General features: G+C 38.0%; 1 protein-coding gene across 1 annotated transcript; it reads right to left on the reverse strand.

Annotated features, from left to right (window-relative positions):
- Positions 1-3,822: 3,822 nt before the first annotated feature.
- LOC127426630 (transcription factor Sox-9-A-like) lies at positions 3,823-7,790 on the reverse strand. Its single transcript, XM_051673560.1, has 3 exons — positions 7,034-7,790; positions 6,394-6,644; positions 3,823-6,137 (listed from the first exon to the last, which is right to left on the reverse strand). The coding sequence occupies exons 1-3, from the start codon at positions 7,468-7,470 to the stop codon at positions 5,353-5,355; spliced, it is 1,473 nt and encodes a 490-aa protein (XP_051529520.1). The 5' UTR covers positions 7,471-7,790; the 3' UTR covers positions 3,823-5,352.
- Positions 7,791-21,120: the final 13,330 nt, after the last annotated feature.

Here is a 21,120-nt window from a genome sequence, read left to right on the forward strand (position 1 = left end):
GGTTGCTTTGTTAGTGATGTGGGAAGTTGCCAGATTCCTCTTTTTTCACCCTTATTTTGTGTTGTTGTTTTGCATTTGAAAGGACCACCCATTGGGCTCCGAGGAGAGAGATTCCCTGCACGCTGTCTCTATGGAATATTAATGGGCTTCTCCTGGGAAAACTGTCCACAGAATGGGCTACTCCATCGCTGTCTCTGTTTCCGCTCAGCTGTCCTCTGGTTATATGTGGGTGTGCACTCCTTCAGTCAAATCCTGCCAGGAGAAACCTAAAAAGCTCAAGCCTCAAGCTTTTGTATTGCCCCCCCCCCCCCCCCCACCCACAGGACTGTATTCATGATGTCTTTAATGAAGAAATGAACTACAGTCCCATGAAGCATTGCAAATATCGTAATCAAATATAAATGGAAACAATGGAAAAATATAAAACCATTGATTTAAATTTGATGATTAGAAGTACATAACAATATATTTTAAGTTAATTGGGTGGTCACTGCTCTTTTGCTCCATTTTTATCTGATTGGTCAATTTTTTTTTTTTTTCCCCTCAGGATCATGGGTAATGTAGTTCTTCACTAGGAATTCTGCTGTTAAACACGACTAAAAAAACTTAAGTTGAATGCCTTCAGCAGAAGCCTATATCGTCGGTTAGCAACCTAAGAACTCATAGTCTGTCTTTGAAGGTTTAAAAGGTTCAAATAAATTCCTCAATGGAAAAATAAAATGAATGGGATATTTAGTTCTGGAACCAGACTGTTGCACTCTATACCATCTGCAACCGACAAGTAATTAACAAATCATGTTTTGTAGCAGTGACGTAACAAAGCCTATTGGCTATTTTTAAATTTAGAAAACTGTGCTCGTTTAAGATGTCTGGTAACTCAAAACTTAAAGCTGAATGTTTTTTTTGTTTGTTTTTTTTTCTGAATGTCTGTAAAATGTATTGCAATGTATTGCAAAATGTATTACAAAACACAATAAAGAAACACAGGACCAGTTACATTTATTTCGTCAAATTCCTCAGTGTCAGCTTTATAACAGTAATCAATAATAAGACACATTGATTGAAATGAGGGGGCCATTAGCACATTGGGTATATGGGAACAGCTTGTTCGAGTAGTTTGAGAGGTAACATTGATGGTGATCATCACTGGTTTTCATCATCAGAGCTATATAGTTCTTTCCCACTCTATAGCAGAACGTTGTGCAAGGCTGCATGGCATGTGAAACATTTCATCTGTCAGCTCCTGAGTTTCATCATTATGAGAGTGACCATCCTATTGGCTTCTTCATATGGCAGAGCTTGCTGAAGTCATTGCTCTTTTATTTCAATCCCTTTCACATTCTTTATCTGTATTTGACTTACTCTGTCACTTTCTTTCATTCCTTCCTCCATTTCCTCTATCCTAGTCTGGGTCTCGGAGGTGAGCACTGAATTTTCTGCACACATACAGTGGCCCCAAAATGTATTTGGACACTTTTGGACATGCAAGTTAGTTCAAATGTATGAATGCCATTGCATTAGGCAGCATAATATTAAACCAATGATGCTAGATCTTTTTCTAAGAACTAATTTCACTTTTCTGAGCCATTTTTGCAATGACTTTTAAAAAACTGGTGTCAAGGTGACTTTTTAGGCTTTCTGAAGTCAGTTCCCCTCAAGTTCACACTGGTGACCTACTGTAGCAGAGTAACCAAAAAGTTAATCACATTAACTATGGACATGTTCCATTAACATTTGACAACAATATATAATACATGCCAGTTGGTTGTATATTTTGTTTGAATGCAAAGACATTCATAATTTTTAAGTGTCTGTTCATGCAGTGTAAGGGTTCAATACTTTTTGCGATCATTCTATGTGAAAAGTCCAATCTTTACTAGCTTGCCAAGCTGTGAATGAAACTATGTGAATTTTAAATGCCAAGGAATAGCAAATTAAAATTGTGTTCGAAGGAACAGTGTTACTGAGGTATTCAAGGACACATTCCAATCTAGGCAGAATTGATTGAGTAAATAATTTCACGGTTTGCACTTATTTAAAATAGAAATGTTCCTATCCTAGGTAAATGTTAGTTTTGTGGGCATAATTTCCATATGGTAACATAAATAACTACTCTTTATATTGAAACAGCTGTGACCAATGGACCCCTGACCCACCACTGGATTGGCTTTTATTGCTGTGGGCTGCTGTCTCTCCCTCATTCATGAATAATATGTTTTTTAATACTATCACACAAGCTTACAAATGTTTCTGTGCACATACAATGGCTTTTGGACGATTAAATCACACTTAAATATTCCAGGTCCAATGCAAGTTAAGCTCAATCGACAGCATTTGTGACATGATGTTGATTTACACTAAAACTAATTTTGACTCCCTCCTTTTCTTTAAAAAAAGCAAAAACTGGGTTATAGTGATGCACTTACAATGGAAGTGAATGGGGACAATCCATAAACGTTAAAGTACTCACTGTTTCAAAAGTATAGCCACAAGATGTAAATACTATGAGTGTTAATATGATTTTTGTACAGATATATCATATTTTACAACTCTGTTGCCATGATGATACAATGCCATAAACACTAAAACAATGTAAGCAACTTTACAGCTTAAATAACACACACGTTTTAACAGAAGAATTAATTAAGTGATTTTATAAAATTATAAGCTTCACATTTCTGCCTTTTAACCCTCTAAAAATTGGGCCCATTCACTTCCATTGTAGATGCCTCACTATAACCTAGATGTTTACTTTTTTTATTTATTTTTTTTAAGAAAAGGAGGGATGAGTCAAAATAAATGTTGGTGGTAATCAACATCATGCCACAAATGCTGTCGATTGAGCTTAACTTGAATTGACCCCGGAATATTCCTTTAATAATATACAAAGTTTAGTCGACCAAGTAGCATCTGCGAAAAATTATGTGAGAGCTTTTCTCAGAACTAACTATAGTCATTTTTTAGATTAGTTTTACCAACTGGTCCCAAGTTAATTTGTAGTGGATTTATGCAGTGAGTTCCCCTCAAGTTCAAACAGGTGTCCTAGCAGAATAGCCACATATCTCTTTTGTTTTAACCTTTAAAACCTAGCTTTTTTTTTTATATATAAAATGTTTTCCTTGAAAAGTGAAATATCTACAATTTAAAAAAAAAATCTGTATAACTTGGATTGATATTTTTACAATTCAAGACATTCATACATTTTGAAATGTGACTTAAGTGTCCAAATACATTTTGGGACCATTGTATGCCCTTTTACTAACTGATGAATGGAAAGTCTCTTCAATCAGACAGAAAAGTCTTTCTGAATTAACAAAGAATCAAACACAAACTAGTGCTGAAATAATAAAATAATAATAATAATAAATTAAAAAAAACACCTAAACATGATCTCTTTGGCATGATGGACTCATGTGTCAATATTTCCCTTTGCTGACTATTTAGAGGAAGAAACGTGAGAACAGGAGAAAAAGGAGAACAACAGAAGGCCAAGCAGAGGCAAACTAAATGCTGTTTTTTCTTTCTCTAAATGCTTTCCTTTCTCGACCAATTATATTATAATGAGTCTTATAATGTGCTGACTATAGGCCCTCCTGCTGTTTCATCTGTAAGAGGAGTGAGTGAGAAAGGGGTTACATGCTTACGTAAGAACAAACTAAAGTTCGTCATTGCTTAAGAAATTCCACCCCTAAGGCTAACCCATACATATTCATGCCTGACATTGTAGAAACAAACCACACACAGATTATGATCTTACTTGAAAACTTTACTAATGGAGATGATTTTAATAAGAATAATTAAAAAAAAATCTTAGGTCTCTGTTTTAAGTTTTATTCTTGCTTTTATTGCAAATATAATACAAAAGATGAGCTTCTTCATAGGCAGTAAAATGTTAAACTTTTGAAAGACATATAAAGACAATTTGTTCAGTTTGTGTAAAAAAGAAGATATCAAAAGATATCAACATCAGTACTGAGATTGCTGACATGGAGTAAAACACAAATTCGAGAGGGAAAAATCTAAAAGCAAAGAAATAATCCAAATAACAAACTAACTTACTTAAAAACAACTACTTCTTCAAGCTTTCAGACAGAAAGACTACTCTTCCAGTTTAATCAGCCTTATCTTAGAAACTGCAACAGTATTTTGTGCATAATTAAACAACCGGTTAGAAATAAGGACAAATAAACATTCAAAATAGAAAAATCTACATACGATAAATAAACATGATGAATACAGAATTGTACTATATTAAGTACCAGCCCTCTGTCGAAATGGCCCGTTGGATTATATGTCACCATATACAGAGGCGCAAAATAACAATTATTATTATTATTATTTGTATAAAGTATTAAAGAATAAAATGCAAATAATTTCTTTGAAATAAAATTAATACTAATAAATAAATTAAAGGGGTTAAGATGGGATACAAGAGGATGGGTGAAATGGGGGTGTAAGGTGACACTGGCTTGACTGCAGGCTGCTAATGACAAGCAGAGGTCTTAGGGCACTTCCTGGAGCTGTGACACATGCTGTTACACACTCAGTAAGTTCTGCAGCTGCCACATAGATATTCCCGCTTTAAACCCAACTCCATTCACTTCCAACATATGACAGACAGTGATGTTGGGGGGAAAAACAAACACCTTTACAAGAGCTGGTAATACCTTAAAAAGTACTGGGTTTTGTGACAGTTGAAGAGGGATGGTATTTTACAGGAACATAAATAAAGGGAACAAAATCCACTAGAGTATAAAATGCACAGCATGAAAACTACAGACAATAGAGGGTAAGAGAATGCTATTGTTGGTGAAAAAAGATGGGCTTGAAAAAAAAAAACAAGGCAGCACTATTGAGAGTGGTTTAGTAAAAATAGACTTTTCTACAAGAAACACAGAAGGCCTCTTATGACTGGCAGAAATACAAAAAGAAAGTGTTAAGAAAACATACACAGTACATATTAAAGGATCAATAATCAATAAGTCCTCACAGAGGATTAATTTCTCAATTTTTTTCTCTTTTCTTGCAATCAAGGCTAAAAATATATATTCTAATCACAAATTCAGGCGATTAAAAAGGCACGTCGGGAGCCGTTTTGAGCTATTTTTTTTTTTTTTTTTCTGTTTTGAAGTCAAGCTTTCTTTCCTACATCTTAATGTTTCATTTTGCATCAAAAATTCAAGTGTGTGTGTGTGTGTGTGTTTGTTTTAAGAAAGTGGAATGTGTATGTGTAATGATGAGAACATGTATGTGTAATGATGAGTCTTTATGCAGGCCAATAAGTCTTCTTTTTACAGTCTCTTGATGTTGGCGGGTGTTTCTGTCTGTGTGACAGAGTGCATGTAAGTGTCCTTAGGGTCTTGAGAGCTGTGTGTAGACAGGCTGCTGGTCCCAGTGCTGGGGGCTGTGGTTTGACTGGGGGATAGAAGGAACCCCTGTAGAGTCAGCGATGGGGGTGTACATGGGTCTCTGGCTGGAGCTCATGTAGCTGAAGGTGGAGTAGAGGCCGGAGTTCTGACCCCCTGCATGGCTGTAATACGAGGTGGCGCCACCCTGGTGGTCGGAGTATTCGTACTGGGCACGGGTGATGGATGGGAATGAAGTGCTGTAATGTTGGAGGTGCTGGACGTTGAAGGAGCCATAGCTGACGTGCTGTGGGGAACCCTGCTGCTCGCTGTAGTGACTTGGACTCAGCTGTTCAGTCTTGATGTGCGTCGTTCTCGGTTGGTCCTGCTCGCCACCACTACCGGTCCCCAATGGGGTCAGGGTGTGCTGCTGCCCACTTTGGGGGCTCCCGTTTTGGGGCTTCCCCATCCAGTTGTGCCCCCCGGTGCCCCCTGTTGCCGGGCTGACGGAGGCACCGCCGCTGATGCCATAGCCGCCCACGTAGGCCGTGTTGGTCACACCTGCGTGCCCGTTTGGCGGTAGGTACTGGTCAAATTCGTTGACGTCAAAAGTTTCAATGTGTGAGATGACGTCGCTGCTTAGCTCGCCAATGTCCACGTCGCGGAAGTCGATGTTGAGCTGGCGTCCAGTGCCCTCCTGAAGTGGACGGGCCTCACGCTTCAAATCCACTTTGCCTGGCTGCACATCCGTTTTAGGGGTGGTGGGGGGAGTGGGCGGCCCTTGGGACTGGCCTGTTTTGAAGCAGAGGAGGAGGGGAGAAAAAGGGGGGGAGAGAGTTAACCACAGCACACAAATGATGCAACAGCAAGAGTGAAAAATGAAAAGAAAACGTATATGTCCCAAAGCAAGAACTCAAGAATCAGCAACTGCCAAGTGCATTACTGCCAGTAATCTAATTCATCAGATAAAGATGTTCTGATAATAAGCTACAGTTTCAGTACATATAACACTCATTTTTGAAAGCTTTCTGCTCAGTTCACTGCCCACCTGAGTGTTCGCTGGGTGAGTGCACCTCTCCCATGCTGGAGGCAGGTGAGTCGGCTTGCTGGAGCGCTTTGAAGATGGCATTCGGGGAGATGTGAGTCTGCTCGGTACCGTCCTCAGACTCGTTCTGCCCGTTCTTCACGGACTTTCTCCGCCGGGGCTGATATTTGTAATCGGGGTGATCTTTCTTGTGCTGAACCCTGAGTCGCTCAGCCTCCTCCACAAAGGGTCGCTTTTCACCCTCATTCAGTAATCTGTCCAACAAAACCAATAGGTGCACCACTGAGCATAAAAATCTTGAATCTTTACAAAGATTAGTAGCTTTTACACCTCTATGCATTTATAAAATACATTATATTCTTGATGTTAATGGAAAATAAATATAATTTGAAAAAAGGATAGCTGCTCATTATAAAAAATAATAAAAAAAAAAACATGTTTTCAATTACATTACACCATTGTTAAATATTGTATTTAATTATTAAATATTAAAATACTAAAAAAAAAAAAAAAAAAAAAAAATAAAAAAAAACGTTTTATTTATTTATTTATTTTTTTTACATTTTAAGTTTTACATTTATTTAAAAAAAAATACAAATAAGGAAAATACTAAATACGTTAAAATAAATAAATAAACATTTACCTCCAAAGTTTGCCCAGAGTTTTGCTGAGCTCTGCGTTGTGAAGGTGCGGGTACTGATCGGCCAGTTTTCTGCGTGCAGCTTGCGCCCAAACCATAAACGCGTTCATCGGTCTCTTCACGTGCGGCTTGTTTTTGCTGGAGCCGTTCACTCTCACCGGCATGGGCACGAGCGTCCAGTCGTAGCCCTTCAACACCTGAGACACCGCCTCTCGGATGCACACCGGGAACTTGTCGTCTTCATCCTTCTTGAACTCGCCGAGTTGCCCGTCTGTAGCCATGAGGCTGTTCTCCGTAGGTCGGGTGTTCTCGGTGTCGGAGCCCGAACCAGATGGACACGGGGACCCCGCGGAATCCTCGGACATGCTCGGACTGGGAGCGTCAGACAGACACTTCTCTGGCTCATCTGTCATCTTTAGGTAGGGATCGAGTAGATTCATGTGAAGACTGTTGATGGACAACCTCAGAGAAATGGTGTTGCTCTTGCAATTCAGCCCCTGCAGGCTTCAGAGGATTAAAAACAACAAATGGCAGTCCCAACTCAAAGTGTCCACTCCAAAAATACTTTTTCTTTTTCTTTTTTTCTTTAATTATTTCTCCAACTTTTAATTCCTCAAAAGCTCTGAAATCCACTGAAGCACAGCGCAGTGCTTCACTCTTTCAATTTCAAATAGAAAACATCAGTGTTTCTTGTGAACTGCTGCTGTCTCTGCAAAAGCAAAGCGCTTCCTCTTCGCTCCCGTGTAGTATTTCCAAGAGAGGGACGAACTTTGATTTGTCACTTGAGCGCGCACGGGCTTTTAAAGTCCACGCGCTGTGACGAAAAGGAAAACGATGCCTGCTCGTGCCCACCCCTCTATCACTCTCAATATTTTTCACTCGCAATTTAACATTTTCATTTTAGAAAAACGTGAAATATGCTTCAACTAAGTTTTAAAGTTTCTTCTTCTTCTTCTTCTTATGAAAGCTTATTTATCAAAACCACACTTTACTGCTTTTTCTAGAATGTCACCTTTTAAAAACACCATCTGACTAACTGCGAATCTCCTTCTAAAACATTTTTAGGACCTTATATAGTACACGTTAACAACGTCTGTGAAATTGAAAAGATTTCAATCAAATGTAAACAATGATGTAGCCTAAATATCCAAAGCAATGGTCTTTGGTTAATGTATTTAGTGATTAATTGCGGAGAGGTTGTGGAAAGGAAACGTTACTCAGTTTCACAGTCAGTGAAAGCTTTCCACTTTCACAAATTTCTTCTTTTCCACAGTTTTAGAGAAGTAGGGAATGTTGTATGTATTTCTCAAATTCATGTTAGAAAGATGGTGTGTGTACAGGTTCGGTTGGTGTTTTCATGAAACTGACCGATAGGGGGAGACAGCGCTCTGTGATCACTTCACTAGAGTCCAGAAAACACTCAGCACGCCCTGCTTAAGAACTGTTCGACAGAAGAGAGCTGTAGACTTTCAGACTTTGTCCATATAATAATTCTCCGGCAAATGGAATGCTTATAAAACGCTTCTGTGGCCATTTAAAGGGCTTCAACAGCGCGCGCTGTTTCATGTGTGTGCGCGCGCGAATGTGTGCAAACTTTTGGTCTCGTGCGCTTGGGTGAGCTAGAAAATGAACATATAACAAGAAAACATTGTATGAGCAATTGATGAGTGATTTGTAGCACACATGAGGATCTTTCTCCCTCTCACTCCCTCTCTTATGAGCAGTGCTGTTAGGTGCTCACGGGAGAAAAAGGCAGAGTTCTGGATGTCGTAAAGCTGTTTGTTTGCGTTATGTCAAACTCTTGCAATGCACAACCAGTCTGAAATCCTATCTGCCCAACAGTTTCATTAAGGCTCAGCTTCCACATACAGAACTTGAACTGCGAGCGTTTTGGTTCCTCTTCGCTTCGACACACATCGTTTATTTACATTGGATGAGTTTATTTAAATTATTCACTTAAAGCATAAACAGAACAGAACTTTTCGGACCTTCGTCAATAGCACGTTGCCTCTTCTGTTAACAGCTCGTCGCTAATAGGAAGGAGGATCCGTTTATTTATTGTAACGCAGCCTTGCGAATGCTGGGAGTGAATGACAGCTTTTCAACTTTACATACTCTCTCATCAACTGATCTTTTGACAACTGCTTCATTTTTTTTTTTTTTTTTTTTTGGTAAGCCTGAATTGCAGTAAGCTCCTGTTGCCATGATTGCTGCTGGCAGTGACTATTATAGATAATATTACTGCAATTAGATAAATGTTACCACATTTGTGCTATAGCCAATAACTTCTCCACAACTGCCTTTAAAAGTTGTATTTCACCATCCACTGGTTTATGAATGTGTTTAAGAAAAAGTGCAACTTGCATTCTAATTAACTTATACCACCTGTTAAAAAAGAACTCACATCAGAGTCACATACACCGGTTTCAGTCAAATAGGCAGCCGGGATGGATAGTCAGCCTTCCAGCGATTTCAGATGAGATACACCTACGCCACATCCTGTCAAAACTAAATGTTTCAGGAACAGATGGCAAAAGCTGTACTAAAAAAAAAAAAAAAAAAAAAAAAATATATATATATATATATATATATATATATATATATATATATATATATGTATAATATTATTGTTCATTTACCACCCCATATGGTAATTTGATCTTTTTGGTTTTACTTTATTTTTAATTTGTTGATATTATATATATATATATATATATATATATATATATATATATATATATATATATATATATATATATATACACACACACACACATACACTACCGGTCAAAAGTTTTGAAACACTCATTCTTTATTATAATTTATTTTTCATGTTTTAGAATAATAGTAAAGTCATCAAAACTATAGAATAACATAAATGGAACTATGGGAATTATGTTGTGACTAAACAAAATCCAAAATAAATCAAAACTTTTGATTTTAGCATCTTCAAAGTAGTCACCCTTTGCCTAGAATTTGCAGACATGTACTCTTGACATTTTCTCAACCAACTTCTTGAGGTATCACCCTGGGATGCTTTTTAAACAGTATTGAAGGAGTTCCCATCTATGTTGGGCACTTATTGGCTGCTTTTCTTTATTATTTGGTCCAAGTCATCAATTTAAAAAACTTTTTTATTTTTAATAAAATTTTAGATTTATAATGAAATAAATTAATATGGTGGCACAATTATATTTTTGTCTACAAAACTAATTTCAAACATTTAAGCATACGCCTTCAGATCAAAAGATTTTTAAGATCATGAGAAACATTTCAGTCAAGTGTTTCAAGACATTTGACCGGTAGTGTGTGTGTGTGTGTGGTATTTCAATTAAATCTTAAATAATAACTAATGTGCTCTTAAAGGGATAGTTCACCAAAAACTGAAAATTCTCTCTTTATTTACTCACTCTCATGCCAACCCAGACTTTCTTTCTTCAGCAGAACACAAAGATTTTTAGAAGAATATCTCAGCTCTGTAGGTCCATACAATGCAAGTGAATCGTGATCAGACCTTTGCAGCTCCAAATATCACATACATGAAACATATAAGTAATCCAAATGACTGAAGTGGTTAAAAGTGAAAATGGAGATTTAGTTAAAAAAAAAAAAAAAAATACATTTTTATCTGTTTCTCACCCACATCTATCATACATATTGCTTCTGAAGATATAGATTTAACCACTAGAGTTGTATGGATTACTTTTATGTTTCCTTTATGTGATTTTTGGAGCTATGTGATGTTTGGATCAATGGTCTGATCACCATTCACTTGCATTGCAAGGACCTAAATTCTTTTAAAGATCTTCTTTTGTGTTCTACTGAAGAAAGAAATTCATACACATCTGGGATGACATGAGGGTGAGTAAATTATAAGAGAATTATCATTTTTGGGTGAACTGTCCGTTTAATGACAGCCATGTCTGCCACATTTTATCATAGAAAAATGGCAGTGGATAGCTGCATCAAAAATATCATATATTTCTTTAAAATTGCACCAAATCCTTTGAAGCAGCGGTTCTCAACTGGTTTTAATTCAGGACCCAGATTTTACATTGGACATCAAGTGGCGACCCAACACAATAAAAAAATCGTAATCTGTATTTACTGTAATATAGCATGTAACATATAATATAGCAAAATATCTTGCATAGTTTTGTTTGTGGTTTTCAAATAGAAAGGCATGATATTATTTTTGTTGTTGATGTCAACAACAAAAGATGCAAGACGTTTTCTCTCCCTCCTTTTAAAAGTTGATGAGCATATCTATTTATGAGTGTATTACATTTACAATTCAAACAGAACATATATTACACAGGAGTAAAACTTTGTCCATATTTTTTCCACAAGTCTCGGAGGTTCCAACTTTAAAGCCTTTTTATTTACAGTGCAATGCCATATAAGCAGATAAGACCATAGATGGCTCCTCATTACTGTAGTTAAGTCATTGTAGCTAGTCTTTCTAATAATAATAATAGTTATAGAATTTTGTTATAAAAAATAAATAAATAGCCTAAACACATTTAGAATGTGTCCTGGCCAAATTCCCCCCATTGGCCCTTCTCAAACATGGCCTTCTATTAATCCCCATCCATTAATTGGCTCTATCACTCTCCTCTCTCCTCTCCACCAATAGCTGGTGTGTGGTGAGCGTACTGGTGCACTATGGCTGCCGTCACATCATCCAGTTAGATGCTGCACACTGGTTGTGGTTGAGGAGAGTCCCCTGTTTAAAGAGCTTTGAGAGTTGTGTCAGCAAAGCGCTATATAAATGTAACGTTCATTCATTCATTAATAGAAACACATTTACAACTACCACAGTTGTCATAAAAATTAAGTTCAACACATTCCACCTAATAGATGATTAATTATGTTGTCAAAACACCACAGTTACTGTTGCTATTGTAGGATATTGATTAATTTTAGCAAGGGTGATGATGTGTAATTTGAAAAACTTTTATTTTGGCACATGCACAGTGTTGTATCTCTTCCTCTTTTATGTTGTTTAAAATGTCGGGGCTGTCTAGCTGATTGAGTGGCTTGACTTCCTCCATAGCACTTCAAACTTGAAAATTCTAACAAGAATTCAAATGGGTCGCATTAGTTTTGTGGTCTGTGGCGCAATATTGAGGGAAGTCCAGTTGATATGCCCGTGCTCCAAAGATACAGTAGTTTAGAGCAGTGCTAAGCAGAGCATTTGCTCAAGTAGTTATGTGATGGCTCATGCCGCACACTTGCGGGAAAACCAGTCTTCAATCGCATCGCATTTTCAGATGAGAAGCATTAAAGTGCAGAGCATGAGATGAATATCATTTCATTTGCCTCGGCAACCCGAAATATAGCTTGGGTCACACATTTTTTTTAATGTAGGAAGCACCCTAGAATTGTTTTTTTCCCTGCTGTCCGTGAACCAGTCTGATCAAACAGTTTTGGGTCGCAACCCACCAGTTGAGAAACACTGATTAAAAGGAACAATGACTTTCTTCTTTAAACACAAAAGGCGAATTCATAAAACATCTTTACAGGGTTTATTTGCCACAATGTAAGTGAATAGTTACCGTGGTCTGTTCGAAAAAGGACAAAAAAAAAAAACAAAAAAAACAAAGGAAAAGTATTCAGTAAAAATCTATATTCCAAGTCATTTGAAGCCATACGATTACTTTGTGCAATGAACAGAAAAAAATTTATGTTGTTTGTACTCTCAAGTCAAATCTTACATATAATTGTCGATGACATAAAACCTAATTGGTTCTTATCACGTCTTCTGACCAAACATATGACTAGCTTGACAAACTGAACTAACTATTCACTCACGATATGGCAAGCAAACCTTCTAAAAACTTTTAAAAAATTCACGTCTTGTGTTCCATGATAGAAAGAAACACAGAAATGACAGAATTTTCATTTTTGGGTCAACTATTCCTTTAACTCAACTTCTTAGTTACACTTAAAGCCAAGTTATTTTCAAAGGGTAAGTACAGATCCTATGAAAGGCCTTGGGAAACTTCTCATCTTTTCTTGGAGTAATGGTGTGAAGACATTATGCAAACACTTGAGGTAAACTGGCAAATCATGTTCGCCATTCCTTACTTTGTCTCTGCATGTGTTTGCGGAAAGTTCTTGTTTTTCTCTTTATGCTGTTCAGAAGTTCCGTCTTTTGGCAAGGAAACGTACCACAACTGTTAATTAGACACTAAGAACAATCTGCCATATGCTGTCAGTAAAGTCAAGTGCATGTTAATCAAACAGGACTTCATCTATAGAATGTAATCACATAGTCAGAATTTGACCATGTTTTATGGCACATCATTTTAAAATTACAGTCCATAGGAAGAATTTGTCATTTTAGCCTCAAGCATGGCTTTGCATTCTTGTTATTATGTTGTATTGGAGTCTGTGAAGCCTGCTTGGAATAGTGTTAATTTAGTGACACCATGCTAGTGATGTTAGTTCTGGGTCTCAGGGCTGTGTTGAGGTCAGAGGTTCTTCCAGGCACTAAGTCGTTATCTGTGATTTACAGCCAAGTACCCAGTTGCAGCAGATCAGAGAATTTAACTGTTTGCTAACACACGTCATCCTGCTCTAAGTAAAGTTTAAATGGGTGTTGTCTGATCCAGATGTTTCTGAAGTGTTAGACTGCTCAACTCTACAGCTGCTTCCCCTCCTAGTTCACTATATCAATGTCTTTTTAAATGGAAAGTTCACTCAGAAATAAAAATGTACTCATCCTCATGTTTGAAAACCTTAATGACTTTCTTTGATTCATCTCCTAACAAAATTTGTTAGGCAGAGTGTTAGGGACAAAAAAACAAAAAAGATGCAATGAAAGTGAGTAGTGACTTAGGTTGTAAGTCCCTAACATTTTGCCTAACATTTGTGTGTGTGTGTGTGTGTGTGTGTGTGTGTTCCATGGAAGAAGTAAAAAAGACATTCGACTATGGAACAGAACAAGTAAATGATGATGAAATTTTCATCGTGTGAACTAGCCCTTTAATTTAGCTTGATTCCATAGCAACCACAAATGGTCACAAAACATATTTTGTCTTGCATGCAGCTTGCATATTTATGTGAGTTATGTTATCCATTTTAGCCGAGCTGACCAGCTGAGCTGATTAAAAATGTGAAATGTCTTAAAAGTAGGCAGGGAAATGGGCCACATTGAGCAGGCGCAAAGCCACGGGAATCCGCACATGCTCCAAAGATACAGCTGGTGCAAACACTGGCTTTTAAAAATAACAATGTGCTTTTGCGCCAAGCTAAATGTGCTAATGACAGATCCACACCTTTATGAACTCTTTTGGTCTGTTAAGGGGGTGGCAGTGGGCAGGTTGAGGCTTAAGAAATTGGTTTGTCAGCGGGAGGGCCCAGCCAGTGGAAAAGCGGACGCTCGCCATGCCGGCGATTTTTTTTTTTTTTTTTTTTTTACAGATCGAGAATTCTCTGATGCAGCGAAACGCTAGCTGGTCTGGCCGCCAGTCCAGTCATAGCACAGCACATTTTTAATTGAACTGTGCCTTGCAGACAGTAGTGCTAGGCATGTAGTCGGATTAGATTTCATTGAGCTGGATGACTGATAGTAACCTGCAACATTTACAGTACTATTTCAGGCCAAATCCTGCATTATAAAAGAATGTTTCATGACTGCTGTTCGGGGCAACTTGTGTCATAATATACTGTTATTGATTACATTACTATAAATTGTATACAGTGGCACCAAAATGTGTTTGCACATTGAAGCCACACTTAAAAATGTATGAATTTCATTGCATTTGATACAATTGACATACATTGTAATGAAAGAAAGCACACTTTTTTAAGAAAAGCATTCAACAATAGTTTTTCTTAGGTTTTTCACGTGTGGTTAGTCTGCTAGGACACCTGTGTGAAATGAATTCATATATTCACTAAAAATGACCTTGGGACTAGAGGTTTGCACAGGCCTTAAGTTGAAGCCAGATCCTAACCAGCCCAAGAGACTTTGTGACCTGACCCGACTGGTATTGTCAAATTAGTTATATTAGTTATAATTTATTCTACTAGCAAGTACATTTGTTGCAATATTCTGTATTTTATTTAAGTATCATAGGTAACATTCGTAACAGTATAGTAACAGCAAACGTACATAGAGATGCTTTTAAAAAAAAAAATTGTTTTACAGTAACTTGACACGGTATTTAAAAAAATGTGGTGGTCCTGCAAGAAATGCTGAAAAACAGCAAAAAGCGACACAACCATCCATCAGATGCAAAAATACGTTTGGTGTGAACGGCCCCCAACTTTTTCATTAATTACAAACCCTGACCGACCCTGGGCCTAAACCCGACAGACCTCTAAAAGTTATTTTCTTCAGATGCAATGCTTTGATATTTGATTCTTTGTTAATGAATTGACAGTCATAGATTTTTAAGTGTGTCTAAAAATGTTTTAGGGCCACTGTATATGAAACTATCATATACAAAATATACATCAGATAGATAGATAGACAGATAGACAGACAGACAGACAGACAGACAGACAGATTCAGTAGATAGATAGATTTAGTTAATGTCATTAACAATGTCACTGGTGTTCTCTCCTGTCCAACAGTGACATTCATTCACACATGTTCAAGTATTACCTATGAAACCGCAAACTAAATATAGCTATTTATGCCATAGTTGCTTGGGTTAAGCTGGTTAATTTTTAACCATTTACTGTCACAGTGACACGGTTACTGTATCTTGTGTGTCAGCCACAGTCAATTATGACACTGCATGTAATGACTCTACATTATCAAGCCTTTCGTATAACAAGAAAAAGTTGCTTTGATGGAGTCTATGCATATGTAGGCTAAACCTCACTCTGTTGAGGTTGTATCTTTCTCTTTCTCTGGCCCTTACTCCTACTGACTCTCTCACTCTCTTTCTTACCCTCCATTTCTACCCTGCAGGCCATGCTAAATGAAAGAGCCTATTCTTTTTGCAGAGTCAGTTTGATTCCTGGGCATGTCAGCATAATGAAGGAGTGATGAGATCCACCAGCCCAGCTCTCTCTAATTCCTGCCCCCAGCTCTTTCCACCTCATACACACAGGTAACTGTGCACAAACGCCAAGAAATTTGCTTAAAAAATTATGGCAGCAGAAATGGCTGCATAGATAAACAATCCCTGGCTAAAAATCCACTTTTCAGACCATAACTAACCGTCCTCCACTGGTAATATCCAAGCTCGACCACAACTGGACCTCAGAGGTTCATAAGTAGATTGAGCAGCAGCTATGCTGCCTACAGTCAGAAACGACCATCAATTTATTTTCCTTTTCTTATTTGATGGAGTAATTTGAAGGAAACACAGAGACGATGTGTACACTAGGGTTACTTCCTCATCAGTGTTATTGAAGATGCTTTTTGGAGCAAGGAGCAGGGACTTCTGGGACAGCATTGGCACTGTGTTTGAAGCATTGTGTGCTAACTGATGGAAGCACTGTAAATCACACTGGAACACAAGGAGAGGTCGACTGAAATGTAGGATGAAATGGTGGCACACTCAATCTCTCACACACACTCATAAATGCACACATGTCCGGTTATGGCCTGGGAAATTGAACTGGCACAGCAAGACAGGAACTTTCTAGAAACAGAAACTGCCTCTTTAGATGCACGTAAACACACATAGACATGCATGCATAATAATATTGGTATATACACATGCGTTTCATGAGATCGCAACAACCTTTTGGACTCTCCTCCCTGCTTGTGGAATCTAATATTACACTCAGAGGAAATTGTCGAGCTTTATTTCCTGAAATCTCTTCCATCTTAAATTGAAGGGAGAGAGAGAAAGAGAGAGAAAAAAATGCTTTAGAGGTCTAAAGTGAGAATGGAAAAAAATGCTGCTGTGAGATATTGTAGGGTGTAATACTATCTTTATGCATTTTTGTGAAGTTGGAAAAGATTAGGGCTCTAAATACAAGGATATATATCTTTCTTTCTCTGTCTTACGCCTTCTCTAACTCTAATTTTCTAAAGCCTTCCTCTTAGTGCTGGGTTATGGGCCAGGCCAGAGGGGCCAGTGCCCTGGGGCCTCTAAACCCTCAGCTGACTGATCTCACTGTGAATTAGAAAGCTGGAAGTGTTTTGAACATATGAGCACGTGTGAGCTTCAGTTTCCATTTGAAATGTCCACAGAGTGGTGCCAAAAGCAAGTTGTATTTTTAGTAATAAATGATGTAATACAGTCAACAGGAATGCATATTTTATTAACTCCACCTCCTAACCCAAACCATAACCCTAAACCTAACTGTCAGTGGAGTAAAAATATAACTTCCGAAGCATGTTCGCCATTGTTAATATGAATGCAATTACTTCCTGGTTCCGATGGGACCAGAGCACATGTCTTGGTGGTTGCACATGCAGCACGGCATTAGTAACTCAAGAGGGAAATGTGTTCAGGCTTGAATTGATAGGAAAATGTCCGATGGGGGATGGTACTTGTCAGTACTTTCACAATTATGGGGTTGATTTCAGGGTACATGATCATTTGGAAGCAACTTGTTGATTTCCCATGTGATCATGTTGATCCATCCCTGCTTCCTTTAAACTAGTTTATATTGAGCCACGGCCTAGCGGTTAGTGTGCGACTCAAGCTCTATCATTTTCTGATCTGTCTCTCTCTATCCCTGTTAAAAATGAGGCCAAAAGGCCAAAAAATATCTTCATGTTTACATGCCTTTGTGTACCACAACAGTAATATGCCTGCACTCTCAAAATCACCACCCTATTCGAACCAGTCTGGTTTTGGATGTTGTCAGGTAGTGGGGGAGGGGAATTTTTGTAACTCTGATGACTGTGGCGTGTGGCCAGCAGGTAAACATCATGTCAACGCATTAGTCCTTTGCCAGTCCTGCCTGTGTACCTCTTGGACGAGTGAAAATCCAAGAACAAACAGATGAACTAGCATGAAAACAAACAGTGAGAAAACTATTCAAAATTGTTTGATGCCAATTTTCATGAAATTATTTTTGTAACTACCCCAAATTGCCTGAAGCAAAACATCTTAAATGGATAGTTCACCCAAATATCAATATTCTGTCATCATTTACTCAACCTCATGTTGTTCCAAGCTGTTGCTCTGTGGAATTTTAAATCAACAAAACCTACCTCTCTACCCTAAACCTTAAACCTAAACCTGACCGATTAGGTCATAAATGCAAATGTGATATAAAAAAAACAATTGCTGAAGCAACCATGTCTCACGTGTCAACTGGCATGCTCTTCATATTTGGTCTTCTGTGTCAGATGAGGTACCATTGAACTTGATCACGCTTGAAAAAGCTTGTAAATATAGCTTGTTATGTAATGTAAAGTCATGCGCTATAGTAAAAGTGTTTGTGATTTGTGTGAAAGGGAAAAAAGTTATTGTTGTTTTAGCACTTCTAGTGTTTATTTCACCAGGAAACTGCCGCGGTATGTACAATCAGCCTTGTAAAATGTATTTTTAATCATAGGTATAATAATGTGATTCTAGGTTGTAAAATTCTGCCTAATGTAATGGTAGCCAGCTGCTACGTGATAGCTGTGCAGTGTATAAACCTCACTCACCTGTGATGCACTTGTGACCAAGGCTAGGGCCATGGCTTTTATAGCCTCCTTGCTAGCATGTCCGCCTCCCATGCTGGGGATCGCCGGTTCAAATCCCACTCAGGCGTGTCGAGTAGGACCAGTGACACCAACATCTCCTTTTGTTTTCCATTGATAAAAGACAGTGAAGTATTCTTGGGTGAACTGTCCCTTTAAGCTATACAGTATTTATCAATTCTAGGCAATGTTTTTTCTTTAATTCAGAATTCTGAGGAAACGATGAACAGATCTGTCAGGAATATTCCAGGTTCAATACAAATTCAGCTCACTCGACAGCATCTGTGGCATAATATTGATTACCACAAAAATTTATTTTGACTCATCTCTCCTTTTCTTTAAAAAAAAACAAAAATCTGGGTTACAGTGAGGCACTTACAATGGTGGATTGGATTGGATTTTTCAACGTTAAAATATTCACTGTTTCAAAAGTGTAGTCACAAGACATAAAGGATATGCGAGTTAACATGATTTTAGTGTGATAAAATCGCTTACTAATCTTTTCTGTTTAAAGTTAGCCAAATTTACCACTTCGTTACCATGACTATGTAATGTCAACAAACCCAAAAACGGCTGTAAAAATGACATTAAAATGTTTAAACATCTTTACAGCTCAAATAATACAAAAGTTTTAACAGAAGAATTAATGCAAGTGCTTTTATAAAATTATAAGCGTCACATTTCTGTGTTTAAACCCTCCAAAAATTGGCCACATTCATTGTCCCCATTCACTTCCATTGTAAGTGCCTCACTGTAACCTTAAATTTAGCTTTTTTTAAAGAAAAGGAGGGACAAGTCTAAATAATTTTTTGTGGTAATCAACATTATGCCACACATGCTATCGATTGAGCTTAACTTGTATTGATTAAATTGGGATGTAAAGCCAGAAATAGCACTCTCTAAACTATCTAAAATCATCCTTCTAAGGATGTTGACAGTGAAAGTAAAAGTGTTCATTTGATATCTTAACACATTATCTGTGTGTGCTGTTTGTGGGTTGGCTGCACCATTGGGAGGACTCAAGGTCATTGTTTGTGTCATTGCAGCACAGTAACATGTCTGTGTTTATGCATCGACTGCTCATACTTATTCATAACCATATCCTTACCTTTTTTTTTGTCTTCAAGATCCTGCCTACGTGTATGCATATGTGTGTATTGCATTTATATGTTCCAGCAGGAATATGTGTGTGTGCCTAACGTCTCCCCGCCCTAATCCCCGGCCCTTGGCGCTGCATTGTACCGCATATTAAACTTGTCATGCAACTAAGTTTGAATTTCTAATAAAAAATTCCAGTCTCTGAGCTTTTCAAAACAAAACCTTTTAGTGAGCACTCCGGTATCAGCTGACAGGGCAAATAAACGCAGATGAATGTCACTCTATTCCCGAACAGAACCAATGCTGTTTCCAACCCAAAACGTTGCCCTGGTTTCGCCTGATCGGCCTGTACTGTAACATGACTGTTAAATAACTCTCTGACCTTCAAGACTCTCCCTCCCCTGCTCCATGTACCGTCGCTCAGAAGTATATATCACAAACAGCTCACATCAAGGCTCTCCACGCGGTGCCCTTCATTGCTAATAACTGATGTTTGCTTGGAATTAACACTTTTTAATAAACTCATTTCTGGCTGTACACTCAAGCTAATGTTCATTGTAAATATTGGCGGTGGGTCGTTGACGTCTGCCGAGCTAATAAGGGATTTAGTGGGCTTAGATTCCTTTCCTATCCACAATACAGAACTGTACAAGGCCTCCTCACACAGGATGGCAGGGCTAGCATGTGTTGACTGGCAGCGTGTGTCTTGCTAGTGACGGGAAAAATGTGACACACATGGTTAAATGCTAGACCTCAGGGTCACATTCAGCAAACAGTCACCTCCCTGAAGCAAAACAAATAGGAAAGTAAACAAACAAACAGATTCAATGAACAAATAAACTAACTGGATATATTTTGATGAGGCAACCTTGGTGTTCCTAGGCAGGTTTGGACTGTTACGGAATACATGTAATGGCGTTACGTATTCAGAATACAAAAATGAAGTAACTGTATTCAGCCCACATTATGTTTTCAAGCACCTGTATTCAGAATACAGTTACTTTATCACATTTTGGTAGAATACTTTTTGAATACTTCTCTCATAATGACCACAAAATAAGACATAAAGAAAAACATTATTGCCAATCAAGCGAGAAACTTTTTCTTGAGTTTTTCTGAACAGCGCAGATGCGTCTTCTCGTACTCTCTTCCCCAGATCAGCAGCAGCGCGTGATTGCAGTGTTGCCAGGTTTTCATGCCAAATTGGGCTCATTTGAAAACACAATCGCTGCTTAAAATCAAAGAATCGCGGGTAGTGTTTTTGGTATACTTTAAAAATGGACCACGGTCACCTAAAGGTCTGATGGTAGGCACATAAGAATGGAAATGCAACGTGTTATTCATGTATAATGATTCCCGGATTAAATATCTGGCAACC

This window comes from Myxocyprinus asiaticus, chromosome 36, assembly GCF_019703515.2.
Source record: "Myxocyprinus asiaticus isolate MX2 ecotype Aquarium Trade chromosome 36, UBuf_Myxa_2, whole genome shotgun sequence".
NCBI lineage: Eukaryota > Metazoa > Chordata > Actinopteri > Cypriniformes > Catostomidae > Myxocyprinus > Myxocyprinus asiaticus.

Excerpts from the sequence above, each read along its gene's own strand:
- LOC127426630 (XM_051673560.1), bottom strand. The coding sequence starts at position 7,470 with ATGAATCTACTCGATCCCTACCTAAAGATGACAGATGAGCCAGAGAAG. Across the intron at positions 6,645-7,033 it reads ACTCTGGGCAAACTTTGGAG|ATTACTGAATGAGGGTGAAA; the intron begins GTAAATGTTTAT and ends TTTGTTGGACAG. Across the intron at positions 6,138-6,393 it reads CTCACCCAGCGAACACTCAG|GCCAGTCCCAAGGGCCGCCC; the intron begins GTGGGCAGTGAA and ends GCTTCAAAACAG.